This window comes from Falco cherrug, chromosome 11 (genome assembly GCF_023634085.1).
Source record: "Falco cherrug isolate bFalChe1 chromosome 11, bFalChe1.pri, whole genome shotgun sequence".
Classification (NCBI taxonomy): domain Eukaryota; kingdom Metazoa; phylum Chordata; class Aves; order Falconiformes; family Falconidae; genus Falco; species Falco cherrug.
The window spans coordinates 23285840-23308178 of NC_073707.1; the positions used below are offsets into that span (position 1 = coordinate 23285840).

Consider the following 22339-nt stretch of genomic DNA (forward strand, 5'->3'; position numbering starts at 1 on the left):
TCTCTCCTCATAGGACCAGCTGGCACGTTTGTACCTTGCAGTTCTGAACTAACCTCCTCTTATCCTTCTGTAGAAATCCTGGACTTTGGCTATCCTCAGAACTCTGAAACAGGGGCCCTGAAGACCTTCATCACTCAGCAAGGCATCAAGAGTCAGGTAACCACAGGAATATAGGGTACAGCACTGCTCTCTCTGCTGGTTAATTTTCTGTAAGCCTGTTCAGGAAAGTACAGTCTTAACTACCAACTAACCATTTGATCTGTGCTGAGTGGAGGTGCCAGAGTAGATAGAGGACACCCTGGCAGGGATATAGTTCAGGGGCATCTTGTTGTAAGTATCTCTGTGCTTGTGTGACCTCATGTTTCCTGGCACATGATAAGATGTAGGAGGAAGGGCCCTGAGCTAGGATAATGCATATAAATGATTGCTGGCTTTAGACTCTGCTCTCTGTCAGCTTCTGACAGAGGATAAACAAATCTACCTGATGAACCAGAAATAGCTCTTCTGTGTGTGAATCTCGCTGAGCAGGTCTGTTCTCCACCAGTCTTCAGTGCTTTGAGTTGTCAGGCTTTCAGGCTTGCCTTGTAATGAACTGTTCTTCAGTCTTGTGAATCTTGCTGTCAGTCAGGGAGCTGATGTTATTCTGTTGCTGCCTGTGCATCTTTGCAGATGAGCATCAGTACAGTCTGAGCTTTCTCATGTTAGAGATGAGAGTCTCTACTGTGAGTTTGGCACAGTATTAACCCTTGCAACAAAGTTTACATGGAGGTAGAGGATAAAGGGTACCTAAGGAAAAAGATGCTTAAATTGGACTGTTCTTGGGAACATGTTTTAGACTAGCTCTAATCCTACTCCAGGCTACACCCCTCAAAGCTAGACATCCCATCTTGGACAGCTCATGTTCAACTTCTGAAAACAAAGGATTGTTATAGTCAGTGTTTCTCATGTCCCCAAGGAGTATTGCTCACCTTGTCCATCTAACACAGCTACGCAACTCATAATGAGGACTTAGCCTAAAACTCACTAGTCTTCCCTGTGTAGCAGGTGAGTCAGGAAAAAAAGCTGGGAGTCAGTTAGTACTGAAACGTTACAGATCTGAGTGAAGCTTCAGCCCCAAGATACAAACAGAAGCAAAGTGCTAAACAAGAGCCTGCCTTGCAACTGTTCTTGTCTAGGGTAAGTGGAGGTCATAGTCTCTGGAGGCTCTGTTTCAACTCTGTTCATCAGCACTGACTTCCTAAGAACTCCTTTTTTAAACTTTCAATCTACTAGCAAGACTGGCTGCATCGCTCAAGAAGGAGGTGAGAGCGAAGCCGCCTCTGAGCAACAGATTTCCTGCTAGAACAGCAAACAATGTTTTGCAAGAGGGCATGGATATATCAGTGGCCAGATGTGAGCGCATCCGGTCTGTCCCCCGTCCCAAGCCCTAGTGTAAATCACTCTAGCCTTCTGCAGTCTGACATTTTAGGCAGTCAGCATTCAGATAGCTGAGTTAGCTCCTGTTCCTAGGAAAACTCAAAACTAACCACCACCCTCACTTCCTTCCCTCGCTCTTTTTGCTTTTGTCTGCTTTAACAAACTTTTATGCTGTTTGTGTGCAAACCACTGTCACAGCATCTTACTCCATTCAACAGCAGATTTGGCCCTTCCCTTACAAAGAAGAGTTTGGGCTTCAGCTTTATGTAAGTAAGCAGTTATTCTGCTCTGGTTTGGAATTTTCTGCAGCCCACTGCAAAAAGCGGAAGTAATCCTTCCCAGGCACGGTATGGCAGGGCATCAATTCAAACAGTACTTGCCATGTTCCCTTGTCTGCTCTCTACCCTGGTACATTTAGCCTCCAGCTCCTCCTTCACTTTACAGCCAACTTCTGGCAGGTACCTTGGACCAAAATCTGGGACTGGGTGGCCTGTTGTCAATGTTCCCTTATCCCTGCTTAGTTCCTGATGAATTTAAGGAGAAAAATCCACAGTTACGGCAGACTTGCCAAATTCAACTTTTTAACTTTGTTCCCAATGAAAGATTTGAGGCATGCTGGGCTGCTGCACTCTGAGAATGCCCACCCTATGTGGCCACAGTGGTCTTTTCAGGGCTGGTGATCTTGGAAAACAAGACTGCCTTATCTTTTTTGGAGGTGGGTCCAGTATTGCTGTGTTCCTTGCCATAGGAGGCACCCTTCTGCTCTGGGAATAGGGTGATGTGGCACACAGGTTTTAAAAGGTGCTAGTGTGCAACATGGTTTCACTTCTAGTTCCTCCCCATGAAGTAGCCCACTACTGAAATGGCAGGACTACAGGCTGTGCTGATTGAAGTCTTCTGTCAGGACTGGTGCAGGTATTGGCTCGGATATCTTTTTCCAGCAGAGGCTAAACCTGCTTTTACAGCTCAAGGTGGTGCTGTGCTGCGTGTACTCAGCTCTCACTCTTCAGATGGTGTCAGCATCTGCCCAGATTTCATTAACTAGATGAATGCTCTAACTTTCTTTCTCTCCAGGTGCTTTCTGGGAGTGAGTTGGTCAACTCATAGTTACAGTGTTTCCCCAAACTTTAAGACATAATGTAGTGCTAAAATGCTAGTGTTACTTCTTGAAAGAGAGGAGAGGGCTGCCCCCAGCTGCAGGAGCCCAGGAAACCTGGTAGCTGTCTGCCTTTAATCTAGTCAACATCCTGGTAACTGAGTACAAGTTGTTGGATATTATTGTCCTGTTTTAGCTGACTGACTTGGAACTTCCCTGAGCTGGACCAGTTGTGAGAAATTTCAGAGCTGGGTGTCTCCAGTCCCTCCCTTGGGGAACACTCATGCTACTGGGTGATCTCTGCTTCAGCACTCCCCAGGCACCTGCTTCTACATCCGTCCAGTCACTTTTTGTAGCAACCAGTTGAGGTTCTTCGCACTTACACTGTTGCAGGAGATGGACACTGATCATGTGCTGATGTTCCCCTTTGGAAGCCAGAGAACTGGAAGTTATATCTACATGTGCCTCTTGTTCCTCTTAAGCCTGAACGAAGCATTGAACAAGGCAGATAAGGAGGCTTTTTTTGTGGGACAGACAAGGGAAGTACTGTTGTACTGCATTGAGCATTTACCTAGGCAGTTCCCGGGGGAGTATAAAACTGTCGCTTAGAAGTTATGATAATGACTCTGCTTGCTCAGGAAGCGATTCTGTCTGTGGCAAGAACGTGGGTGAAACAAAGTGCTGCTGCTTTAAAGCTGAGATCATGTACTGCCACCCTGTGGGCCCAGTGCAAGGCTGGTGTGGCAGGACCCACTTCTGTGTTGTGCAGTTGTGGTGGAAGAAGCAGAATTAATAAGAATATAACTTTATACAGGACCCAGACTTAAGTCTGCCATCCTGGGTGCCTGGTGCTTCCCATAGTCTGGGTGTCTGTGCCATGGTAAACATCCAGGGCTTGCTTTAGGAGTGGCAACATTACTGGGAGTGGTGTTTGGCCTGTCTGTCACTCCCTCCGCTTTACCTTGTATCTGGGTGGTACATAATGGGCCAAGCCTGAAAAGCCATTTCACTGCTAGGAGTGCTGGGTTCCCCAAGGGGAGCTAAAGGTCAAAGCCCCTCATCTTGTTTGTACTAATTGGCTGCCTAATTAATGAGCTGGCCTGCTTTGTTCCTGTCCTGAGGTAGCCTTAAGCTTAACCTGCCTCTTTCTCCCTTCCTCCCTTTTCTTGCTATTGACCTGCTTGCCTGTTAACCCTGTGTGTACCACACTTGCTGCTATACATCTACTTCTTGACTTTCTTCGTGTGACTGGATCCCGCCTATAGCATCAGGTAGGAAACCTCCTTGTGCCTCTCAACACAGTCTGTAGTGCTCAGAGCCTGGAAGCTGTTAGATGCAGGTTAGGTTAGTGTTGGTACGTAGCTAATGACTGCAGTCATTAAGAAGCAGTCCTTGGGGACTAGCTGTCTTGTGGCCCTGGGGTGTTGAGTTGGATAAGGGTGTGAACTGGCCTGTCAGCTGCTTCTCTGCTTAATGTGGATTGATGTGACAGTCTGAGTCATGATTTGAATGTCATTGGTGGAGCCCATGCCTCCCTGCACCTAGATGTAGCTTAATGGACTAGCTAACAAAATGGGAAAACCTTTCCTGCTGTTATGACCAGTTTTTGGTTAGGCATAGGATTTGCTGCACTGAGGAGACAAGAACCAAATCATGGGGGCTGTGACGGCACCCGTACCTAAGCATCAAAAGCAGTTGTGTGTAATAAATGGCAAGTGGTCGCCTTTAGATTTAAAGCAAGGTTTCTTAGTCTTTGAATTAATCTAGATGTCTAAGATGTCATCTCTTCCCTTCAGACTAAGGAAGAGCAGTCCCAGATCACTAGCCAGGTGACTGGACAGATCGGATGGAGACGTGAAGGGATCAAATATCGTCGCAATGAACTCTTTCTTGACGTGCTGGAGAGTGTGAATCTTTTGATGTCCCCGCAGGGTAAGTAGGAGGCATTGAGCTGGCATCCTTTTCCCCTTCAAGGTTTGAGAGTGGAGACTTGCATAAGTGTTCTGAACCGCGCTCTTCTCTACACCAGGTCAGGTTTTGAGTGCCCATGTCTCTGGCAGAGTGGTGATGAAGAGTTATCTGAGTGGAATGCCAGAGTGCAAGTTTGGCATGAATGACAAGATTGTAATTGAAAAACAGGGCAAAGGGACTGCAGATGAAACGGGGAAAAGGTAAGAGACATTGGAGTAAAAGCCACTTGCCACTAGGGGCTCTTATGAAAGGGCAGCACTTAGTAGTTCTTCTGATTTGACAGACAAAGCTGATCTTTTTGTCCCTTCAGACATTACTGCTAACTCTTCTCTGGGTAGGTCAGTTGTCATGCAAGCTACCAGCCTGAGTGCCTTAATACAGAGGGCTTCTCTACAGCTCTTCAGGTATTAAGATTCAAATGCAGTGTTCAAAAAAAAGCCCACAAGATTCAAAAAACATTAAGTGTGGAGTTCTTGCAGCTGGAAACACTGCGAGATGGATTTTCGCAGGGTTTGTCTCTAGCAGTCCTAGTCAGTGCAGAGACTCTTATTCATAGGATGCAGTAGTAGTGCTCTGAGGGAACAGTGAAGGAACCCCTCTGACCACAGCCTGCTTGACTGTTCCCACGAACTGGAACAGCTGACAGACTAGCCCTGGATAAGCCCCTCCTGACATACATGTGGTCAGTGGCTGTGTGGATTAGAGGCTCATCTCTTCCAGGAGCCCAGCTACCTTCCTTCCCAGCTGCACCCTCATCAGTACCCACACTGAAGCTGAAAACGGGTCTTATGCCTTCTCCAGCCTTCCTGCTTGGGGTGAAGAGATAAAAGCAAAGGGACTACCACTTTTCTCTCACTAACCATTTGTAACTCAACTGTGTTTCTCTTGGTTGTTTGTTTTTGTTTTTTTTGCTGACCCCAGTGAATTGGGAAGGTAGATAATCTGCTTCAGCTATGTGTGCACTCTGCTCTCCCCCTGTCTCTTGCTTCGTGTGACTTGTGCATGTAACTTGGATCTCAGACACTTTCCATGATGGTTCCTGTAAATGGAGCTGAGCTGCTATTTGCCTTTTCTCTCAGAACCAAGCCAAGAGCTATCGCTTCACTGTCACCTTTAAGCCATCTTTCCTGTACTTGAATCTAGCTAGTAAAATGGATGAGCCTCATGTGGCTGCCCAGTAGGGATGTAGTCTAGTGAAAATGTCATCTGTGTAGGCGTCTGCAGAGTCAGTAATGCTGTCCCAAAGCTTCTGTGCCATGAGTGCCTTTGCCTGTAAGTGTGCCATTTTCTTGAGTTCTGGAAGTAAGATAGACAGGGACTCTTGCTAGGTGGTTATCCCTAACTGTCTCTTCAGTGGGCATGAGCTTGGAGGTGTTACTCTCCAGAAGCATTTAGTTATGAGGTGACCAAAAGGGACAGCTTCTGCCAGTTGCTTTTTGGCATCTAGCGTGTAGCAATGCCAAGCCCTGAGTAATGCTGCCTGAGACCCGGAGCAGTGTTAGGCAGCAGGGCTTTCCCAGCAGATTTCCAAAGAAACAGGAACTAGTTGGCTAACATTGGCTGTTACCTGGCCAACTGGTTAGGAAAGACTTAACTCCCACTTACAAAGCACCAAGTGCCCCACTGGTTTGTGTAACTAAACAGCCAGTCAGCCTGGGGTCAGTCTGCTTCCCACTTGTGCAGGTAATGGTGATTCCGAGGACAGCTGAACCTGCCTGTAGTGCTTGTACTATCAGCACATTTACATGGTTGTCCTGTTAACCCAGCACCTGAGGCAGCCTAGATATTGCAATACTACACTGCTGCACCTTCTCTACACTGCTGCCTCTTCTGTTTCTACCACCTTCTCATTTTCTGGTCCCTCTCAGTAGCGAAGAGGTCTTGTGTGTGACCTCTGGATATGTAGCAAGGAAAGTATTCTCAGACTAGAACTCAGTACTGGCAGGTTAGGCTAGTGCATCTACATGGACAGACTGTAGCTGTGCAGATTTTTTTAAGAAGTGAGAGATTAAAACTTTATGGCATAATATTGTGGTCTTCACCAAATCGGATCAGAATCGAACCACCTGCTAGCAGTGTGGAAATCAATAGCTGTGAAGAGATTTCTGAACAGGAGGACCACAAACCTGGCATCTCGTGGCTGTGTGGCAGTGGGATAGCTTTGGACAGGAAAGTGTTTTCTCTCCTTTTGAACTGTGCTGTGAGAAGACTTGGGCTTAGCGGAGTTGCCTTTGCAGTACTAAGGTGCTGCTGGCAGGCAGACCCAAGCATTATGTTGCTGGCTATGACAGAAGGGTGCTGCTCTAATCTCTCTCCTCTTTGGGGAGAGGAGGGAGAGAATTCCTTTGAATGAGCTTCCTGAAATAAGATTTTTGTGGTGGTGAAACAAGGAAAGTCTGAGCCAAGAGGCTGCTGTCCCTTAAATCTCTCCCTGCCTCCCCATTTCCTGGACACCTGTGATGGCAACATGCTCTGTAGAGTAGTTTCTGCCTGGGCAGACTTTGACTGCACCAACATATCTGGGCTGCAGCTTGCACTTGTTTAACTGTGTCTCGTGTTTTTAGCGGCAAACAGTCAATCGCCATCGATGACTGCACTTTCCACCAATGCGTGAGGCTCAGCAAGTTTGATTCTGAGAGGAGCATCAGCTTCATTCCACCAGATGGAGAGTTTGAGCTCATGAGGTACTGTGGTGGGGGATGAGCGGGCTGGCATTGGCATCTGCTTGCTGCTACAGTAGGGTTGCTGCTCTCGAGCAGACTTGCAGCCCTTGAGCACCTAACAAATATGCACTTGCCTTCTTGTTTTGAGTGGAATCTGTAGGGTGTCCCACAAATTCTCCTTTAACAAATGTGGTAGAAGCCCAGCTGCGTGATTTTCTTTGCCACAACTGTAGTGTTGGATGTGGGTTTCCTTACCCTTTAGCTTGCTGTATCTGTGTTTTCAGTGTTGTAAAATTTGTATCCTTGAACAGGGCCATTGGCAGGAACCAGATATAAAACTTGGGACTCAATCACTGCCGTATGGCAGCACAGATCTTACTGCTGCTTCCTTCTAGGATGGCTCCCGTTCTGGCTGATGTTTCTGAGCTGATCCCTGTGTGCAGAGAGGGTCGCTTTAGGAAGGTGGTACAATTTAAGACCATAAGGGAGTTAACTCCTCCTCAGACTTCACTGTTACTTCCATCCCTGCAGATACCGAACCACTAAGGACATTATCCTTCCCTTCCGTGTGATCCCACTGGTGCGGGAGGTGGGTCGGACCAAGCTGGAAGTCAAGGTGGTCATCAAATCAAATTTCAAACCTTCCTTGCTGGCCCAGAAGATAGAGGTAAGAGGGGGACCAAAAAAAAAAAACCCCAACAACCTATGGTCTCTTGTGCCTGGGAATTGTGCTGCTTTGTCCCCTGCTGCGCGTCCTCACAGATGAGTCCTCAAGCTTGTACAGGCCTACAAGTGAACTGGATGCCCCACAGATGCGTGATGCTGTGCTATGGAAGGGAACCACTGCAAGTAGGGAGCGGGAAGTTGTTTCCAGTTGCACAGCCTCAGCAGAGGCCTCATTCCCTGCAGCAACTGTTCACTTAATGTCTTGGCTGCTGTGAGAAGTGCATGTTCTGCCTACGTGATCTGATGGTATGTCAGACAGGCAGCAGGCTACGAGCTGTGTAAGACAGGCTAAGGGTGGCTTTGCAACTTTGTCCCCTCCTGGGAAAGGCTTACTGCTGCAAAGCTGGGCTGTCCAGAGCCTGGTGCAACCAGACGTCCCTGGCCAGCCCAGCATCCTTCCTGAGCTCCTCTGTCTGACACTGGCCAGGCTTCCTGCAGCTTGAACTGGGGAGCTCTGCCCTGTTCCTTGCTGACTGTTGTGGATTCTGAAAACATGTTTGAATCTTTTGCTTGAAAACGAGAAACTGGAGAGCTAGCCTAGGATGCTTTGTGGTAGCTGATGTTCTTTCGGCCCTGAGATGGGAGCAGGAAGGCTAAGGGGGGGTCCAGGAGAGGCAGTCTTCCCCTGAGACTGCAGAAGAGTGCTCAGGCTGCAGTCTCCTTGCCTCTGTTCACCAGATCTTGCCTTCCAGGTCCGGATCCCAACACCCCTCAATACCAGTGGAGTGCAAGTCATCTGTATGAAAGGGAAGGCAAAGTACAAGGCCAGTGAGAATGCCATTGTCTGGAAGTAAGTGAGCGTGTTGAGTCTGGGGTGCTGCAAGGGCAGGGCTGGCTTGGGGAGGCAGAGTCTGTTTAGCGTTCCTGCCTGTCCTGAGCACATGTAGCGAAGGGGAGAATATAACTCTTCTTCAGGCACCCTCTCACTTCTGGGCTTTCTCTGATAGGATAAAGCGTATGGCCGGAATGAAGGAATCCCAGATCAGCGCGGAAATTGAACTGCTGCCCACCAATGACAAGAAGAAGTGGGCTCGGCCCCCGATCTCTATGAACTTTGAGGTGAGTCCCTGTCCGCCTTCCAGGGCGCAGCTAACCTTAGAGCTTTTTCGGTCTGCTCCCTTCTGCCCTCACGGGGATTGCACAGGTTTGAGTGCTCCCTGTCCCAAGCTGACGTGTGACTCTTCCTAACACCAGGCCAGCCAGCCAGCAGAACTAATGGAAGAAAGTTGCCCTTAAAGCCATTAGGGTCTGTCACCATGTGATGTGTGCAGGGAGTAGGGAAGGGAACAGTGGTTCTTGGTGTCCGTTCCTAGGTGCAGAGACCAGGGTCCTATGGCATTTGTGTATGGAGAACGTCTTGCCCCTCTGTTCCAATGCTCTCTGTTGCTTTTCCTTTTCTCAATAGGTCCCATTTGCACCCTCTGGGCTGAAGGTGCGCTACCTGAAAGTCTTTGAGCCAAAGCTGAACTACAGTGACCATGATGTGATAAAATGGGTGAGGTACATTGGCAGGAGCGGGATCTATGAGACCAGATGCTAGCCCCAGCAGGCTGGTAGGCTCCCTCTTCTCCAAGCCATCCTCCACCTCTCCTCAGTCTTCAACTACATTCAGAGAAAACATCTGCCTGGCCCCTTCTACGCAGATTGAAAGACCCTGTGGCTCACCTTGGGAGCGGACTTGCCTGCCTGTGCTCAGTTACCACCCATGCTGCAGATGAAGTTCAGAACCCAACCATGCGCAGGGGTGCAGTCAGCCTCCTGCTCCCCGTCCCAGGGTGGGGAAGGGCTAGTCTAACTCCCATCCTCTCGTGATCTTTCTAGGGAACGTCCACCATTAAACTCCTCTTCTGTTGGTGTCTCACTACTTGCATCATATCCTAGTATTTTTGAAGTTCTTGTGCATATGTACTCGTAGAATAGACCTAAACATAGACTGGACAAATCTGAGTTGAAGTTACCCTGGCTTCTGTACTAGCTATTGCTGTTGTGGTAGATGTTGCTGGCCAGTCCGAGATGCCTGGGGGGTGAGTTTGTCGGGCCTCCACCAGAGGAGGTGGTGGGCTCGCCAGATCTCATCGCCACCTTATATTTCTTGCAAAGTCGTCGGTATAGAGTCCTGCCGTGGGAAGGTTTGTGACCAAAAAGGATGAGAGTTTAGGCTCCTGCTGGTGTGTATGTGGGTGGCACAGCATTTCAGGTCCTTAGAGCACTTACCCCCACCCGCTGCTGGCTTGAGCCAGTGTGTCCTTTCCAAACAAATTGGAAACGTGGCCCCTCTGCCCCAGGGAGTGTGGGTCAGCTGAGCTCAGTCAGGATGTGAACAGGGTCTGTCCTCGGGGAATCCAAAATGCAGTTGGCACTAAGAGCCCCCTGCCCCAGCCTGCCCTCTCCACACTTCTACCAAACGCTTCTGGGCCATAGGAATGCTGCTGCTACCCACAATCCCGCTTCTGGTAGTGTGGTCTCCATTTTGTACACTTTGTGATTTGTCCAGCTCTGAATCTAATAAAGTATGTAGAACAGAGATGGCTGCCTGCGCTGCTGTGTGGGGCTTGTGGTGCCGGCGCTGGGGCTGTGCTGCAGGGCCCGAGCGGAGCGCTGTGTGGCTTGCTCCTGTGGTTCCCCGGCCCTGGGCTGCCATGGCGTTAGCAGGTGGAAAGAACCAGCCGTGACTTTATTCCCAGGGGGGCCGGTGATGGCTCCCAGGTGCTGCCGAAGATGCTCAGGGCTCCCCCCAGGGCCGGGCCGCCCCTCACCGCTGCCGCCGGGGGGCAGGCCCAGCCCCGCCGGCCTGGCCCGGGGGAACGTGGGTGGCTTCGCCCATGTGAGCGGCGGAGGAGGCAAAACAAAAAGGTTTTTCCTTGTGCCTGGGCTTGTGGAGGCCGGGGGCGAGGAGGGGGCAGCGCCCGGCGGTGACGGCGCTTGGCCGCGGCGCCGGGCCGGGCCGCAGCCCCCTGCCCCCGCCGGCTGCTCCGCGGGCCCTGCAGCCCCCCGCCCTCGGAAGCTACAACCGGGGAGCGCCGAGGCCCTGCCCGGGCCGCTGCCGCCCAGCGCCCCCAGCCCGGTCCCGGCGGGGCGCGGCGGCCCCGCCCCGGGCGGCGGCTGCACGTGGCGGCCCGCGGCGCACGCGCGCCCCGCCCCGCCCCAGACTCCACTTCCCAGCGGCCTCCGCGCGCATGGCGGCCGCCCGCCTCCTTCCCGGCAGCCCCCGCCCGCGCGCCGTCCCTTCCGCCTCTGCCGCGGTGCCGGGGCTCCGTGCGGCGGCACCGGGCCGCGCCGCGGCCGGGCCCCGCTCCGGCTGCGCCATGGCGTCCTGCGCCGACATCCTCCGCAGCGAGTTCCCCGACCTGGACGGCGAGGTCTTTGCCTACGTGACGGGTGAGCGGTGCCCGCCCGCCCCGCCGCTCGGCCTCCCGCCCCGCCGCGTGTCGCGACACCTCCCCCCTGTCGCGACAGGCGGCCGCGCCCGAGTCGCGACAGGCGGCCGGGGAGGGGCGGGGGAGGGCGAGCGGGCGGGTGCCACCTGTCGGCCGCGTCGCGACACGCGGCCGTCCGTCGCGACAGCGCGCGCGCGGGAGGGGTGTGCAGCGCCGTGTGCCCGCAGGGATCCTGCACGGCGGCGGGGCGGACTTCGAGTCGGTGGACGAGCTGGTGGAGGCGGTGGGGGAGCTGCTGCGGGAGGTGTCGCAGGACGCCAAGGACGACGGGGCCATCCGGGAGATCTGCCAGCGCCTCTTCAACACGCTGCAGCTGTAAGGGCCACCCCGCCCGCCCCCGCGGCCGCCCCCGCGCCCCCTCACCCGCCGCCTCCTCTCTCGCAGGGACGAGGGCCGGGCCCAGCGCTGCAGCCAGGTGCTGCTCGACGCCCCCATCCAGCTCTCCCAGATCACGGACGGATACGGTGAGTGCTGCCCGCCGGGGACCCCCGCGCCAGCTGCCCCCTGGCTCGGGACATGGCTGCCCCACCCTGGGGAGCGGCTCCCCTGTCCCCTCGCCTCGGGCTCCCTCGCGCAGGTGCACCCCGCTTTCTCCTCCCGCAGCGTCCAGCGGTGCCCGGCTGCCTGAAGCATGGGCTGGGGTGGAGGGAGAGGAGCCACCCGTTGGTCCCCTCGTCCTGCTGGGAGAGGGGACGTCAAGCCCGGTCACGGGCAGCCCCTAAGGCAGCGCTTGGTGGGCCCCCCCCGGAGCATGTGCTCACCAGCCCCACCGTCTTGTTGCAGCAGATGCCAGCGTGGACCTGCTGCCAGGGCTGCTGCTGAAGAGAGGCCAGACCTCGGTAAGTGGGGCCCGGGGACCCGCTGGGAGCCACTAACACTTCAGGGCACCCGCAGGCACCCTGCCTTGCTCCTGTCACCCGGCCCTCAGAGAGCGGCCGGGGCAGGCAGCTGTCCTGGTTGGGGACACAGCTGCAGGGGGTACTGCTCCTCCTTGTCAGGTTTGGGAAAGTCTTGACCTTGGTCTGATAAAGAGCCTAAACAGGAGTTAATGGCTTATTAATTTGACAAGATCTATTTTACTCTAGTTCCTTAATGAGCTTCAAAGCGTGGTCGATGCAGCGGTGGCACTTAGAGTTCTCTGACTTTCATGAGGACCTTTGGCTCCTACAGCAAGGCCTTAAATTGAGAAAACAGGATGTACCAGGATGGCATCTTGCCGTATTCAGTGAGAGATAAAATCCTGGCTAGTGGTTGGGTGTCGGGGTGTTACAGGTGAGGAGTTAGCAGGGAGCAGCTCTTTTCCAGAGAGCTGCAGCGGGGAGGTTGTAAGCCCAGCTTTAGAAATGGCTGTGGGTTGTCACGGTTTGAGACGGAAGAGCAGGAGCAGAGAAATTTGGAATCAGTTACGCTCCATGACCTGGAGGAAATCAGAACATCTTTACCGATGAAACGCGTAGCCACTCAGGAGCGACCTGGCTTGCCCGCTGCATCGGACGTGCCAAAGTTTTGTGTGTGGGTGAGGAGTGGTTGTGCGTTTGTAAAGCAAGGACGGCAGTAGCTGTACAGGGTGGGCAGTGTCTCTGCCAGGCTGGTCTCGCATAGAGCTCTTCCTTCCTGGGGTGACGTGTTGAGGACAAGAACCCGTTGCTTGGAGGCTGAGACCTAATGTGATCCCCGCGTGTCTGAATGGGAGTCTTAAGTGAAAGCTGGCAGCTGTTGCTGGTTTTGGCACTGGAGTTGTTGCTGCTGGGTTCACTCTCTGGCTCTTGTGTCCACAACTCAAAAAAAGGTCTTGAGAAAAATTGGAGACGATTCAGAGAAGGCCTTGGGAGGCCTCTCAAGTTTTGCAGGACACATCTTACTGTGAGATTCAGGGGGCTCTGTATAGTTCACAGAGTGACTCGGTCTGTCTGTAGGTACGGGATCACAACTCCAGTAACAAAACGCTCTTCAGTCTAGCGGGCAGGTCTGTAACATGCTCCAGTGGCTGCAGAGTTGCCTAGAAATATCTAGGAGTGTTCTTGGTCAGCCACAAATATTTGACTTGACGTAGGCATACGCCGGAGCGGGCTGAGAGCCTGGCCAGGAGCAGAGGCCAGGTTAAAACACTTGGCTCCTTCTTGCCTTTGGGTTTAATTAAATGCCTTTTGCCTCTGTCGTGATTGATCCACTGCGTAAGCTGAGTTTGTTCCAAACTGGCTAAAGTTTAACGTGTCGGGAAGGGAAACACCTCATGGTCCAGGTGAGGGTGGTTGCAGGGTGTAGCGGAGGAGGCACTGGGACAGCAGGTTGCGGCTGTTGAAGTGACTTGGTTGACCCAGGTCTCTGGAACTACAGAAACTGGCCATACGTTGGGGTCAGCCAAACCGTTTGCCTCGCTGAGGCAGGAGTGTTGTGTATGAGCAGTTGATTTAGGACTTCATTCCTGAAGTGACTTCCCGGCCTCATTAGCTTCTGCAAAGTGCACTTGAATCTGTCCCAGTTCCCCTGTCCTACCTCCTTCCCTCCCTTCCAGGCGTGAAGAATTGGTTAATCTCTTTTCTCTCTGTAGTTGGGCTTTGGGGCTTTTGCTGAAGATGCTCTCTCTCTTCTTCAACCTCTCTGTTTTGTGCCCCAGATGGTGAATGCCAAGAAACTGGAGAAGGCGGAAGCCAGGCTGAAAGCCAAGCAAGATAAGAGGATGGAGCGAGATTCCCTGAAGTCATCTGGCCCTCTGTGAGTATGGAGAGTGCCTTGAACATCCCCATCCCCTTCATCTGAGCATGTCTGGGATCTGGCTGCACTGGAGCCTTCCTGTTGAGCCCCTTCCTTGGTCTTCTGCCTGCCCGTAGGGTCCTTGAGGAGGCATCTGCCAGCCAAGCTGCCAGCAAGAAGGAGACTCGCATGGAGTCATCAGGCAAGAACAAGTCATATGATGTGCGCATCGAGAACTTCGATGTGTCCTTCGGTGAGCGGTGAGTGTGCAGGTGGGGAGGTGGGACAGATCCTGGCGGGGGTTTCAGACCATGGGAGACTGAGACTGGATTTTGGAGAGTGGTTGAGAAATCACAGGGGGTATGGGAAAGATCAGAAAGCAGGATGGGCACCTCACCCTGTTGGCTTTGGGCAGGAGCAGTTTGTGATGGTTACCTGGCTCTCCGTGGGGCAGTCTGACCAGGTACCTGCCTCTTCTCTTGCTTTAGTGTCCTACTGGCGGGAGCAGACCTGAACCTGGCGTTTGGACGGCGCTACGGGCTGGTGGGCAGGAACGGGCTGGGGAAGACCACGCTGCTGAAGATGATCGCCAGCCGGAGCCTGCGCATCCCCTCACACATCAGCATCCTCCATGTGGAGCAGGAGGTGGCAGGGGATGAGACGCCGGCGCTGCAGAGTGTGCTGGAGTGTGACACCACTCGTGAGAGCCTGCTGCAGGAGGAGAGGGACCTGACGGCTAAGATTAATGCCGGCAGGTGAGATCTTGCCACTGGGTCTCCAGCCCTTCTGTGGCCTGTTGACCACAAGGTCTCGTTTTGAGGTCTCTCCTGCAAACGAAGGGTTCCAGCAGGGCTGGGCTGCATCTTGCCCACCTTAGTCCTGCCTGGGGAGATCAGCCTCCCCCAGCACTCAAACACTGACCCTGGTCAATCCCACACACTCCTCTTTGTCCTGCCCCAGGGGAGAAGGGACAGCAGGTGCCAGGCTGTCGGAGATCTACGCGAAGCTGGAGGAGATTGAGGCAGACAAGGCCCCAGCGAGGTGAGACAGCCCTGTGGGCTCCACTGGCTGTTGGCGTGGCCAGGGCTGGGCAGTGGTTTGGGGCCTGGGGCGCGGAAGGGTGATGCTGTGGCCCAGGGATCCAGCATGTGGAGCCAGGGGGATCTCCCAACTGCTCTTCTTGTCTCTTCTGTCACGTCTCTGCTGGGTTAGGACTACTGAGCTTCCCACTGAAGCTTTTTTGCCCCAAATGGCATGCTTTGTTGCTGCTGCTCCTCTCAAACCTCCCCAGGTTCCTGGTGTCTCGGGAACATTTCTGGGATGTTGGTGGTAATGACTCTTTTCATGGCCAAAGAGCTGAAAACCTCTTGCAAATCTCTTGGGACTTCATGTGGTTGCTGTGCCCTGCTGGGCTGCATTTCCCAGCCAAATGCTGCTTTTGGGTGTGCAGGGACGTTTTCCTGCACCAGAAGGACTTTAAGCCATGCAGCAGAGTCCCCTTGATGGCTCTGGGTCCGAGACGTCGGACTGTGCTCTGCAGTTGGATGCTGTAAATGGATCCCAGTTCTCTCCCCTTTTCCCCAGGGCATCCGTCATTCTCGCTGGGCTGGGCTTTAATGCAAAGATGCAACAACAGACAACCAAGTAAGTCTCCAGCTCCGGGCAACAAGACAGAAGAAATGGGTCTGGGGAGATGTTCCTAGTGAGACCCCCAGACACTGTTGTGACTGTTAGGGAGGGGGGCCCTGTGGGAGAGAAGGGTCTATTCCTGCACATCTTGTGTGGTCTCCTGCCATGAGGGTGCCAAGCCACCTGCCTGGTGGACCTCGGATCTTGTGCTGTACCTGGGATGTCTGCAGGGACAAGCTGTCTCTGGGTGACAGCAGAGCCAAAAGAGCTGCAGGGGAGCAGGGAGCCTGGCAGGCAGGCAAACACAGAGTTGTTCTGTGTTAAACGGTAACCCCTCTCTGCAACCTCTTCTCTCCTCAGAGAGTTTTCTGGAGGCTGGAGAATGAGATTGGCCTTAGCCAGAGCCCTGTTTGCCAGGTTGGTGTCCAGCCCTTCATGCTGTGGGGTGAACTCTCCTTGCTGTCTGTGCTGTGAGGGGCAGGGGTGCTGCCTGGGAGTCCTCTTGACTCGGGCTCTCGGGGTGGGAGCGTTGGAGCCATCACAGCTCTGCGCGTGTGTGTGGTGAAATGCGCTCTGCTCTGCCACGGTGCTCTTTTTTCTGATACCCACGTCTTGCCTTTCCTAGGCCAGATCTCCTTCTGCTGGATGGTAAGTCGATACTGTGAGTCCCCTCCGACACCGCTGCTGGGCCTGCCTGTGCCCTTGGTGGGGTTGGGAATGCGCCACGGCCTTTAGCTGCCTGCTCAAAATAGCCCTGTGTGACAGGGCTGGGCTGGCAGGGCTGTCGGTGCTCCCTGGCACAGCGGGCAGAGCTGGCGGTGGTGCGGGGACGTCGGTGTGGGCAGCTGCTTTAGCTGCGCTCAGCAGAGCTCTGCTCTGTGCCCCAGCCTGGTGACCTGCATGTCATCCTGCCCCAAGCAGTCCCCTTTCCCTCGCCTGACGCTGTTATGTGCCCTGGCTGCCAGCTCACACTGGGTCACCGCAGGGGGTGACTGTGGGGCGAGGAGGTCCCTGTCTCTGGTGGGGGGTCTGGGCGAGACTCTGCTGCTGGGCGTTGGGGTCTGGGTACTGGTATGGGGTGGGGGGAGCGTCCCTGCGTGAGCCTCATCCCCCGTGCCCACATCCGTCACAGCCTGCCCACATGAGTCCCCTGAGCTGGGGGGGCAAGGTGCCCACACAGGGTCTCTTCCTCCACACTGCTGATTGCTAGATTTTGCTGCGTAAAAAAGTGTAACCCAGCCATCCTCGTCCCTCCTGACCTTGGTGCCTCTTCCCCTTCCCTCAGAGCCAACGAACATGCTGGACGTGAGGGCTATTTTGTGGCTGGAGACCTACTTGCAGGTAGGCGGTGGTGGAGGCCCTGAGGCTGGGCGAGCGAGGGATGGAGTCCTCCAGGCTGGCATCTTTGCCTTGCTGGGTGGTGGGACCAGGCCCTGCACTCTGGCTTGATGGTGCTCAGGCCTCCCTCTCACTGTCTTCTCCAGACCTGGCAGTCGACCATCCTCGTGGTGTCCCACGACAGGAACTTCCTGAACGCGGTGGCCACGGACATCATCCACCTGCACTCGCAGCGGCTGGACACGTACCGCGGGGACTTTGAGAACTTCATGAAGATCAAGGAGGAGCGGCTGAAGAACCAGCAGCGAGAGTATGAAGCCCAGCAGCAGTACCGTGAGCACATCCAGGTACTGGGAGAAGCCAGTAGTGCGGGCTGGGGCACTCATCTCCCAGCCTTGTCTCCCTTTCTCTGTGCTTCTAGACCTGTGGATATGGCTGTATTGTTGCAGGAGCCTTGGCAGCAGAGCTGGGTGGCTGAGGCTGCAGGGGACCTAGGGCTCTCTAAGGCTTTTCTCTCTTGTAGGTTTTCATTGACCGCTTTCGCTACAATGCCAACCGGGCGTCCCAAGTGCAGAGCAAGCTCAAGCTATTGGAGAAGCTGTGAGTGCCTGTCCTGCCTCTGTCTGGAGGTGGGGAAGGGGCAGTGCTCATGGGAAGAAACGGAGGTTCCCAGGGTGCCTGGAAGATACAGGAGTGGCTTGGGCTTTGGGTGCTCTGTCTCTGGTCCAAAGGCTTTGGCTACAGTGAGGTGTCACAGAGCTGAAGGCGCTATCTCGGCTTGTGGCGTGGGAACAGACCCCCAGTGCAAGGCACCTGGTTATGTGTCTCCTCTTTTTGCAGGCCAGAGCTGAAACCTGTGGACAAGGAGTCTGAGGTGATCATGAAGTAAGTGTCCCCTGAGCCCTTGCTTGGAGGGCACCTGGCTCTGTTTCTGACATGAGCTCCTCTTGGGTCCTGTCCTGGTTGGGACAGCCACCCTTCCTGCAGGCCAGCCTTACTCTGACAGGGAGCCCAGCCAGGCCCCCATGTTCAGGCTGGGTTCCATTCTGGGGCCAAGGCTGCAGATCCATGTCCCCTTCTTGTGACTATCCCTCCCAGAGGCCCTGCTTGGTAGGGAGCCCCCCCGCCTTGTCACCTGGAGGGTTGCAGGGGTTGTCCCGGGGGGCTGGGAGCAGTATCTCTGAAGTTCCTGGCCATCTCTCACCTCTTCCTGCCTTCCCAGGTTCCCTGATGGCTTTGAGAAGTTCTCCCCCCCAATCCTGCAGCTAGACGAAGTAGACTTCTATTATGACCCAAGTCGCTACATCTTTCGTTCCCTCTCCGTCTCTGCTGACCTGGAGTCCCGCATCTGTGTGGTATGTGGGATTGCAGAGTAAGGGTGGCTATGTGGGATCTTGGGGGGTCACTGCTCAAAGCAGGGGCAGCTTTGATGTGTAGGTCAGGTTGCTCAGTTAATTCTGGAGATCTCCAGGGAGGACTGTTTCTCCCATTCCTCTGGGTCCCATTGCAGCCTTTGATCGTCTTCATTTTGAGGAACGTTTTTCCCAATACCAGTTAGAATTTGTGACTTGTGTCTGTTGCCCTTCATCCTTTCACCAAGCGCCTTTGAGAAGAGACTGGGTCCATCTTCTCTGTAACTCCCTGTTTGCAGACGACAGTGGCATGTAGCAGGGGCTCCTGCCGTGCTTGGATGGGGCAGCAGAGAGATGCTATGTGCTTGTAAATGAGGCTGGGAGCAGGTAATCCTTAGGCTTGAGGGCTGGGAAGGCAACATCTTCTGGCAGTGCTGCCTGTGCTTCTTGTCAGTGAAAGAAACGCAGCTTCCAGATAGCCGGAGTCACTGGTTGGACTCTCATCCCGCCCCACTCCGTTGCGTGATCATCCAAGAGAGCTGAAATTCCCTGATCACTGCCCCCTGCCTGCCCCCCTCCCCCCCCCGGGTTTCATCCCCAGGTTTCATGTTCTCCAATGCTGCTGTTGCTTCTCTAGGTTGGGGAGAACGGAGCTGGCAAGTCGACCATGCTAAAGATCTTAATGGGGGAGCTGGCACCAGTCAGAGGGATCAGGCATGCTCACAGGTACCTGGTAGGAAGGGCTGGGGGGCTGGGAGGAGTGATGCAGCTGGAAGGCTTCTGGGCTGTGCTTTGGAGTGATGGGATGGGTCCTGCACACCCACGCACGTGCCCCCCTTCTTGTAGCTGCAGCTGTGAGTGCTGTGGTTGCAGGGTTTGGTACCAGCTCCCAGTCACTCTTCTCATTCCGCAGAAACCTAAAGATCGGTTATTTCAGCCAGCACCATGTGGATCAACTGGACTTGAATATCAGTGCTGTAGAGTTATTGGCAAGAAAGTTCCCAGGTGGGTTCTGGAGATCCCAGGGGGTCTGGTCCATTGAGGATGGCTTGGCTGCTTTGCCATGCGTGGAGCAGCGTGGATTTGTCCATGGCCCTGGGTAGAAGGTTCTGTCACATCAGTGTTTAAGGGACCCTGCCTGCTCTGGGTAACTCCCCACGCCCAGCCAAGGTCAGGACACCAGCCCTGAGAAGCAGGGGTAGCTGGCAGCCTGCAGACCTCAGGCTGGTGCTCCACCGTGGCCAGGTTTTGGGGCAGGTGACCGGCTTTCCTGCTGGGCACCGAACGAGCACTAGCTCCCCCTTTCCCAGCTGCCAAAACCTCTGGCTCCCTTCTCCGCTGTTTGACGTCACGTGGTGACTGGGAATTGGGGGCAGCATCACTTGGAGCCAGTCACCAGCCTTACAGCTCCTGTCCTGATTGTGTCAGGTTTTCCCCACAAACCCCCTGCTTGGGAGGGAATTGCCTGGAAGTGGCTGCTGAATTCCTCCCCCGCCATGCTGGCCTGGCACAGGCTGCCCAGCCGCGGTGCCCGCCGAGCTCAGGGTGCTGAGGGCCCCGTGTCACACCGGGTGTGCCATAGCTGTGTTACACGCTCCTGCAGGGAAGACGGAGGAGGAGTACCGGCATCAGCTGGGGAGCTACGGCGTCTCGGGAGAGCTGGCCGTGCGTCCCGTGGCCAGCCTGTCTGGAGGCCAGAAGAGTCGCGTGGCCTTTGCCCAGATGACTATGTCCTGGTAATTTTCTCCTAGATGCTGTTAATTTCTGCATGGCTTCATGCCTGGTGTCTGCTTCACCGGGAGGAAGGCAGGCATCCAGGGATGGCCTGCTGCCCTATGGAAGCCTCGTACTTCGGGACTTAGATGGGGAGGGAGGTTGTCACCCTGGGGGGACTCTGTGGAAGGGGGCAGGTGGCTTTCTCCTACTGCTTTGGGCTCACGGGGGTAAGAGGTATCCCTGGGGCTGGGCAGTGCTGACCTTGGGGCCAGGCGTATGCCGATGGCTGTGGCACTGAGTGGCGGCTGTTGCAGCTGGGTGGAGGTCGCTGCAGCACGACAGGCTGCGGACCCAGCCCAGGACTGCTGTGAGTGCACACTCAGAGCCGTCTTCTCTTCCAGTCCAAATTTCTACATCCTGGATGAACCAACCAATCACCTGGACATGGAGACCATCGAGGCACTGGCAAAGGCCCTGAATAAGTTCCGGGTAAGGCTCCCTTGACAAGATCTCTAGTTTTTCTAACTCTTCCTGCATCCTCCAGCTCAAGTTACTTGGCATCTCAGCCAGAGGTGGGTGGTCAAATACCAGTGGTGGCTTCGAGTCCAGGACAGAATTTGGGAAGTCGGTCACATTTCTCCCTTAGCTGTCCGTCCTGGTAGTTTGTTTCACTTGCTGGCTTTGTCTAGGGGTGGCTGAGACACAACAGCAGACCAGGGAGCACCTTGTCCCACATTCTTGACCACTCACCTATGCCCTGTGACTTCTCACGTGCTGCATGGAGCACTCAGCCCTGCCTTGGGGTCGCTCAGATCTTCCTCAGGGAGCGTTTTATGGCTGATCTCCAAAGACTCGGCCTCCAGATACTGCTGCCATCAACCTAGTTCTTGCTGTTTTATAGTTGCTCACGTTGGGGAAGTTTTCCTGTGGGGGGAAAAAAAAAACCTTGACTCAGGTTGCTTGGGACCTTGCCCGGCTACCTTTTGACTGTTCTACACTCCACCTGGAATCTCCATCCTTAGAGTTGTCAGAGATCTGGAGAGCCAGGAACGAACCCTACACTTGTCTTCCAAGAGGGGAGGATACATACCTTACTGGTGCACGTGCCTCCTTGGTACATGATGTGTCTGACCCCCCGGAGCAAGGAAAGGCTGCGATTAGGTCCCTGCCAGTGAAATAGCATCCGGTTTTCCCTGGAGCAGATGGAAACCTGAAGCCCTGGGCACGGGCTGGATGGGGGCGCAGGATCTCTGTGCCACCAGTGCCAGGCCCTGGGTTGTGCTGCACTAAGTTCCCTTTTTCTGCCCCCCGGTGTGTTGGCAGGGCGGTGTGATCCTGGTGTCCCACGATGAGCGCTTCATCCGCCTGGTGTGCCAGGAGCTGTGGGTGTGTGAGAATGCCACCGTGACCCGCATCGAGGGTGGCTTTGACCAGTACAGAGACATCCTGAAGGAGCAGTTCCGGAAGGAGGGATTCCTATAAGGGAGGCGGGAGCCGGACTGTGCCGGGGGCTGGAGCGCAAAGCTCGGCCGCCTCAGCATCCATCCCAACTGTGCCTGGCAGAGCGCCGAGGACGCCGCTGCCCGCATGGACAGTCAGCCATGCCATCCGATGCCACCTGAACTGCTCCCCCCTGCCGGGGCCGGCCGAGGGACAGCGGGGGGCGGGCAGGAGCCGGTGCTGCGCGGGCCGGGGGTTCTGCTGGGCCGGGGGCTGCACCTGGCGCTGTGCTTAGGGGACGGCAGTGCCTGGAGCTGCTGCTCTGCCCCGAGGGAAGGAGGTGGTGTGTCCTGACCCCCCGGGTTAACTCCGTGCTCTGGAGGGCAGGAGAGGAGCTGTTCTCCATGTTTTGCTTCCCACTCTGCCTTTTTCTTTCTTTTTTTTTTTTATTTTTTGTGTTTTAACTGGCTGAACACTAGTCTGGCTCCATCACATGCCCCCGTCCTCCCTGCCGCCCTGGAGGGAAACGAGGCCTTTGCTGCTAAAAGTGACCCCCTGCCTCTTCCCCCCCCCCCCCCCCCAACCAGCCCCTGGAAGCTGGGGCTCCCGTGGCCGGTGCTCACCGGGGGCTGGTGGCCGTAGTGCCGAGGGAGTCCTGGGCTCGGCCCTGCTCCGCTGCTGCCGGTGCCTCCCGCCTGCATCCCCCCCCCCCGCCGGCCCTGCGCGGGGGTCGCCGTGTAAATAAACCCAGGACGCAGTGGGTGCGCAGCGCTCCTTTCCTTGGGGGGGGAGGGGGCATCTGCTGCCCTGAGCACAAGGGTGCTCGGAGCGCGGGGCAGTGCCTGGCTGGGAGCTCTTGCC

At 54.9% G+C, this 22339-nt stretch overlaps 2 protein-coding genes across 8 annotated transcripts in view; both read left to right on the forward strand.

The window, feature by feature from the left end:
- The window catches only part of AP2M1 (adaptor related protein complex 2 subunit mu 1), a 29675-nt gene extending 19279 nt beyond the window's left edge, over positions 1–10396 (forward strand). For all 6 annotated transcript variants that reach the window (XM_055723314.1, XM_055723315.1, XM_055723317.1 and 3 more), the window contains 8 exons: positions 74–156; positions 4309–4444; positions 4542–4683; positions 7048–7167; positions 7678–7813; positions 8565–8662; positions 8820–8931; positions 9278–10396. In XM_055723314.1, coding sequence (XP_055579289.1) covers positions 74–156; positions 4309–4444; positions 4542–4683; positions 7048–7167; positions 7678–7813; positions 8565–8662; positions 8820–8931; positions 9278–9412 — 962 coding nt within the window. In that variant the 3' untranslated portion in view covers positions 9413–10396. The remainder of the gene's footprint in view (positions 1–73; positions 157–4308; positions 4445–4541; positions 4684–7047; positions 7168–7677; positions 7814–8564; positions 8663–8819; positions 8932–9277) is intronic.
- Positions 10397–11081: 685 nt separating this feature from the next.
- On the forward strand, positions 11082–22236 carry ABCF3 (ATP binding cassette subfamily F member 3). Of its 2 annotated transcripts, none has more exons than XM_055723872.1 (21): positions 11082–11250; positions 11477–11624; positions 11694–11773; positions 12093–12148; positions 13927–14024; positions 14141–14263; positions 14492–14758; positions 14964–15044; positions 15588–15647; positions 15993–16049; positions 16258–16280; positions 16918–16973; positions 17117–17317; positions 17494–17570; positions 17811–17855; positions 18193–18325; positions 18960–19048; positions 19236–19327; positions 19926–20058; positions 20440–20527; positions 21362–22236. In XM_055723872.1, exons 1-21 carry the CDS (start codon positions 11178–11180, stop codon positions 21518–21520), a joined length of 2139 nt encoding a protein of 712 aa, XP_055579847.1. In that variant the 5' UTR covers positions 11082–11177; the 3' UTR covers positions 21521–22236. The 2 variants fall into 2 exon arrangements, with proteins under 2 accessions (XP_055579847.1, XP_055579848.1); XM_055723873.1 differs by having other exon boundaries at positions 12096–12148.
- The last annotated feature ends 103 nt before the right edge of the window (positions 22237–22339 follow it).